We start from the raw sequence: 6,481 nt of genomic DNA on the forward strand, positions 1-6,481 counted from the left end.
CACTGACAGAGGCGAGGCTGCCGGACACTGGCGCCAGCGGGCCCTCTGACCACCACCAGTAGGCGGCAAACATAGGGTTAGTATCTTGCCCAAGGATATTTGGCATGCAGCCAGGAGGCAGCCTGGGATCAAACCACCGACCTGATTAGTGGCTGACCTGCTCTGCCACCTGAGCTACAGCCACCCCAAGGTCACATTTGTCATTTTACAGGCAATAACCTGTAACTGGTGATGGATTGTGAGCTGGATGAGCCGATACATCTTTGACATTCAGGTTTTGGTATATAAAAATTTATTTAAATTTAAATAAAAAAAAAATAATAATAATAATCACCTTTTTTGAGGTGAATGTAAGCTAGTTCATACATGAACCAGTTCTGAAAAAAATGAAATGTATGGTAGCCAAATGCTCCTTTAGACCATAGAGAGTATTTAAGATTCAGGCAGAGAAGAAAAATGAACAAACAATGATTTTTCCATATTTTATTATGTCATCTCTGTTAACCCATTTGAACTCTGCTCCCTCTGATCTCGCTCTCTCTCCCCATCTCTCTAATAGAGTGTTTAAAACAAACAAACACACACAACAAAAGTTTCTTTTAAATTCCACATGTAATTAGCTTGTTTACATGCGTAATGCCTAAGTATTACCTATCTGGAAGTCCTTGTATTATGTTACAAGATGCATTTTAAAAATCTAATTATAAATTTACATCAGTAAAACAAATCTATTCTTTAAGTCTGAAGCTTTTTTAATGATACCATATCTTGTAAAATAATCACTTGATTAGACTAGGCACAGGTTCATATGCAGATTTGCTTGTCAGTTACAGCACAGTATGCCACCACTTTAAAAAAATAAATAAAAATGTGCCAATAATATTGCGTTGTAATGACTTTAGAAACCTGAATATGCTCTTTGTGTACATTCTTGATAATGAAACAGACCACAATTTACCTTCCAGAGGCAAAAAAAACAAAAACAAAAAAGGAAAACAGTAACTGTAAAGCCATCAAGCAACAGTCTCTTTGCCAACAAGCCTTAAATGATTAAACTTGGGTTACTTTACTTAGCTATACCACAAATTAAGCATTCTACTAATAATGTTTTGAAAGCTTGACATGGCTAATGTAATATAAGAGTTGACTTAAAAGCAATTCAGTCATGCTGTACTCTGACACATCATGCTTTGAGCTAAAAGCAGGGATTTGATGTTTAGCTGGTATAGTCTCGATCTATTTCAGCATAACTTTGGCAATACTAATTACTACTAAACACAAATTACACCTGAGGTTTTTGCAGGTATTAATTGGTAAACCACAGTATTAGCCAAATCTGGTTGAAAAGAATCCATTCACTGGATGTTACTCAAAACAAAAAGTCAGCCCCCAGATAACTCGAGATGAAACAGAGCACTATCATTCTCATGGATGTCTGGACAAAATGCGCAAATCCAATGAGCACATGTCAAACTGTTCTACTGAATAAGGACAAACTTTTACCTGCTGTTGGTGCAAGTATAATTTATACTCAGTAGCCCAAGTACCCCTGGACCAGAGATGGTACATTTTATGGTTTTTACGAATGTCTGTACCAACCGTACATCCAACGAGAACAGCAAAAATATAGACTATTCACAGCTTTGATTCAACAGTAAGTAATGATGAATGTCTGCTGTCACCTTATAATAGCATTTTTATATGATAAAAAGTTTTAGATTACAGCTGGTGGAGGGACAGTATCTACATATTCACAACCAACTAGTTGTGGGCACACTCCCATTTCACTGTGCCCAGTCATATGAAGATTTTTTGGCTTCTGATTGACCCAGTCTATGTAGCCTTTAGCCTTAAAAGAAGCGTTAACTGACTCACTGTGTTTCTCCAGGAAAACCACGTTGTCACTATTCACTTCTTTCACCATGCTGTAGTTATCAGGCACACTGCCTTCTTGTCCCTGTGTGTCCAGAGTATGGGGAATATTTTCTTTCTTCATGATTAAAATATTGTCACCATTTACCTCGTTCACTCTGCTGTAGTCTGCTTCCTGCATGTGCTCATGTCTCGGAATATCCACATAACCACCGATTCCAAACGGTTGGAAGATCTTCTCAGTGACACCTTTTAGCCGATTTGCCTTCTCATCATTTAAAACGTTTGCACTTGAGCATTTAGTAAGAAGCTGCGACGACTCTGTCTTATCTGAACTCTCCTCTGAGGAAGACTCGCTGTCTTTTGGAAAGTGATCCACTTCACTTGTCTCCTTAGATTGGACTTCTGAGTCTAATGCCATGGCAAGTGGCAGAATGAATATTTTCTTTTTCTCCAACGGCAAATACGAGGTTTCTTTATCAGACACGATCAGGTAATCCTCTTTCTGGTCCTTCCAGGGTATCATAACAGGAAATCTCTGGTTGAGAAGCATGGCATTAATGACATCTTCAGACTGGCCGCTCTGCAAAGGTTAATAGAGTACATTATTATCAGCACCAAAACAATGGGGCTTTTTGTGTGTGTGCATATTCTAGAAGCAGAATGGAGAGGCAATCACCTTGAGAAGTTGAACATCAACTCCTCTTATCTTTGGACTAGGGACAGGGGGCAGAATATACTTCTTCACACTGAGAAAGAAAACAGTCATGAGTCAAGTCTTCACATCTTGTCTTCATTTAAAATAGAGTGATTTAGACTTTATATCAGATACATACGTTTTTCTCTTCAGGATCAAGATAATCATTGCCGCAAGCAATGGAATTAGACAGAGGCTGAAAACCAGTATCCAAAAGGAATTGTCCTTGCGAGAAACTGAATTTTGTTTTGTTTTAAAAAAAAAAAAAAGAGGCACATTTTTATTAATCTTTAACTGTTAGCACTTGCCAATATGTTGTAAAGAAGGCGTAAAGGGCTTTCGGGACTTACAGTTAGGGACTTTGACAAAGGTAGTGTTGCTCCACTCACTCCAGCTATTGTCTATTGCACAGCGCACTTCAACCATGTACACCACCCCAAGATCAATGCTGTAAATGGTGAAATGTGTTTGTGTTTCTGACGCGTAATTCTAGAAAGAAAGAGGAAAAGAAATCACAAAACATTTGACTTCTACTACTGTTAAGATCACCTTTGGACTAAACGAGAGTTAAAAATACATTTGTTTACTTTGAAATAAAACAATTTAACCATAAAATTTATGGTTAAACTGCAGTATACTGATTTACTGATTAATCGTGTGTGACAGGTTATACCACAACTTTATTCTTCACATGACAGTAAAAGGTTGTTTAATGATTTCCTATTTGGGCTGGTGCAGTTCATTCCAGAGCCTGATTTCATGCTTGACTTGCCAACATGGATTCATCATCTGACAGAGGAGATAATCGCTACTAGCCAAGACTGCTAAAAGTTAGACCTAAAATTTATTTTGTGATTGCATTAATTTTCAAAATGTAAGATTTTGAGGTTTCAACTCATAATGGGTAACATGCATTTTCATCTTTCTGTTTTTTTGGATAGAAAATCTAAATGGTAATAATAATAATACTTAATTTACTTTAAACTTGGAGTTTAATTTGATTTCACATTTAATTCTAAAATGTTATGTCGGTTTGATTTGTATATTTGTTAAAAGGTTTGCATAAAATTAATGTTGGTCAAACTTAGAAGTGACTTCTAAGAAGAAGTAACTTTTAGACTTGATTGGCATTCAGAGCCACAGATTTTTGAAAGTTATTTACTATTTTCACATACAATCAATACAAACAGGAAGCGTGCGCTGTGTCAGTTTGAAGGTTTTATATACAGAGACATTTAAAAAAAAATAAAAAAAAATCTAGGTCCTTTCCAGGTTTTAAAACTGGGTAAACACAACCTCAGATACAGCAGCAGGTGACATATTATACCATGTCACTATTTATTCAACAAAAACTAAGCCAAAAGGCAGAGGCAGTGTGTGAAAAACACAAGGTCATGCATAACTTGAAGCAATCATTTTCCGTATGACTTTATCAGGCTCTCACCTCATTGTGGAGGAACTTTGGCCCACTCCTCTTTATTGCATTGCTTAAGTTCACTGAGTTTTGCGGTCATTCATTTATGCACGGCTCTCTTTTAAGGTACCGCCACGGCATTTCAGTCAGGTTGAGGTCTGAACGTTGACTGGGCCATTGCAATACCTTAATTTTTTTCTTTTGAAGTTATTTTGTAGTAGATTTGCCACTGTGCTTGGGATAACTAGACCTCATCAATTGACTAAATGAAGTTTCACGGAAAAATATAAAAATATTGATAAATCATGTATCTTAAAAAACAAAAAAAGAAAAGTAACATTTAGAAGCCCCCCTGAAAATGCATACAAACAAATCACAGCTTGGCTGCCTTAGGAAAACAAATACAAATCTTTAAAATTAATACTACAACAACAACAACAACAACAACCACCTCCTCTACTGATAATACCAATAATAACTATTATTTTTGCCTCATAACTTTTGCACTGTCCACTTCCTGCTGTGACAAAACAAATTTCCCACGTGTGGGACTAATAAAGGTTATCTTATCTTATCTTATCTTATTATTGTCATTTCGGAAACTTGTTTCCTTATATATGGTGGGGGAGGGTTAGCATGTAGATAGTATCCAAATAGCACGAAGAGTCTACAAAACTGTTTGTTCCGAACAATTATAATTTACTAACATACACACAGTGGTGAGAACAAAATAGGTTGGCACATGTTTCATTCATCCAATGGTAATTTTCCATGGGGACTCATTTTTGGCACAGTGTAAGAACGTTTCCATGCAATATTAGAGAAGCTCTGTCAGCCACTCACCTTCCATATTTTGCTCTTGTCTGGTTTGACTCTCAGTTGATTCTTCAGAGTGACCCATCCTGACTTTGTGTCTATGTTAGACGGTGTATGCCATTGGATGGTGAGGTGTGGGCTGTCCTCTATATTGACCACCACTGTAACATTTTCAGGTGCAAAGGGCTTCACTGTTCATCAATAGAGAGAAACAGAGACTGTGATGCTGTTTATCAGGTACAAACTTAGTTCAGTATATTTGCATGCCAACATTTGGTATTTGGCACTAAAATCAAAATGAAATTAAGTTTTATGAGAAGAGCATTAACTTTAGTTTATTTACATATTGAAATTTTGAACTAGGCTGAAAAAAGTGATTGTATTTTTTTTGTCATTTTGCCTTTATCCAATAACACCAGCGTAGATACAGATGGGCATGTTGGAGTGAGGAGTGACTTTACACAAGGTTCTTGGTGTCCAAGAGTTAACCCACAGTTTGTGCGTTTACTGTCAAGCTATCAGGTAGGGCTGTTAAAGTGAGGCAAAAATCATAATCGTAAATATTTTGGTCTCTAGCAAGCTCATTTAACAAAATTACTTCCTGACTTCATCTCAGCCTATCCATAACATCCTCTTCTGTTCATTTATTGCTTTTTAAGCTGTACTATTATAATTTATTGTTACAATGAACTCTCTGAAAAGCCTTCAACATGGCCAGAATGCAGCAGCCCAGGTTTTAGTCCGACCTGCGACCCATTGCTGCACCCCCACCCACTCACCCTTTCCTGTCTTCACTACTCCACTATCCAATAATAGAATGGGAACCAGAGCCTTCAGCTTCCAGGCCCCTCTTCTGGAACCAGCTCCCAGTGTGAATCTCTACTTTTAACATTAGGATTAAAACTTTCCTTTTTGATAAAGCATATAGTTAGGGCTGGATCAGGCGACACAGAATGCTCCCAATAGGTCTATTCGGCTAGAAGGTTTCCCATGATGCACTGAGTGTTTCTTCTTCACTCACTTCTTTTATACAAAACCCTGCATTTAATCGTTAGTTATTAATCTCTTGTTCTCTTCCATAGCATGTCTTTTGTCCATTCTCCCTCCCAACCAGTTGCAGCAGATTGCTGCCCCTCACTGTCCCTGGCTCAGCTGGAGGTTTCTTCCTGTTAAAAGTGAGTTTTTATTCCCACTATCACCACCTGCTTGCTCAAAAGAGGTTGTCTGATTGTTGGGGGCCATCTCTGTATTATTATAGGGTCTTTACCTTACAATGTAAAGTGCCTTGAGTTAATTGTTGTTGTGATTTTGAGCCATGTAAATGAAACTGAATTGAACTGAATGAACAGATTTAAAAAAACACTCTAGTGCATAAAATGTAATCACAATTTAGCAAATGAAGAGTCCGATACTCTAAATTTTCTCGTGCTACTCAACAGAAACCCTACACCCATGATTTGTTTGCAGGCAAACATGTGAAACAACCAACCAGCAGACTAGCATTGCCTTCCCTATGGCCACACCTCTACTTTGGTTTGCAGCTGCCCTGTTCAGAAACCAGCATGTTGATCTGTGCTTAGTCTCATGCATGGGTGCTTGTAAAGTGTGTTTTCTGAGGCCAAAAACCCTCCACAACTAATGCAGTGAAATTACTGTTTGCTTACAGGACAGGACGCAGATAC

At 37.6% G+C, this 6,481-nt stretch overlaps 1 protein-coding gene across 2 annotated transcripts in view; it reads right to left on the minus strand.

The window, feature by feature from the left end:
- Window positions 1-593: 593 nt before the first annotated feature.
- LOC102193941 (prolactin receptor-like) overlaps window positions 594-6,481 on the minus strand; it is a 12,122-nt gene continuing 6,234 nt past the window's right edge. For both annotated transcript variants that reach the window (XM_005753730.1, XM_005753731.1), the window contains exons 5-9: window positions 4,827-4,990; window positions 2,920-3,058; window positions 2,709-2,805; window positions 2,552-2,621; window positions 594-2,455 (exon numbers count right to left, since the gene is read on the minus strand). In XM_005753730.1, coding sequence (XP_005753787.1) covers window positions 1,715-2,455; window positions 2,552-2,621; window positions 2,709-2,805; window positions 2,920-3,058; window positions 4,827-4,990 — 1,211 coding nt within the window. In that variant the 3' untranslated portion in view covers window positions 594-1,714. The remainder of the gene's footprint in view (window positions 2,456-2,551; window positions 2,622-2,708; window positions 2,806-2,919; window positions 3,059-4,826; window positions 4,991-6,481) is intronic.

This window comes from Pundamilia nyererei, unplaced genomic scaffold (genome assembly GCF_000239375.1).
Source record: "Pundamilia nyererei isolate P.nyererei 1_Seehausen unplaced genomic scaffold, PunNye1.0 scaffold00460, whole genome shotgun sequence".
In the NCBI taxonomy this organism is placed as follows: Eukaryota; Metazoa; Chordata; class Actinopteri; order Cichliformes; family Cichlidae; genus Pundamilia; species Pundamilia nyererei.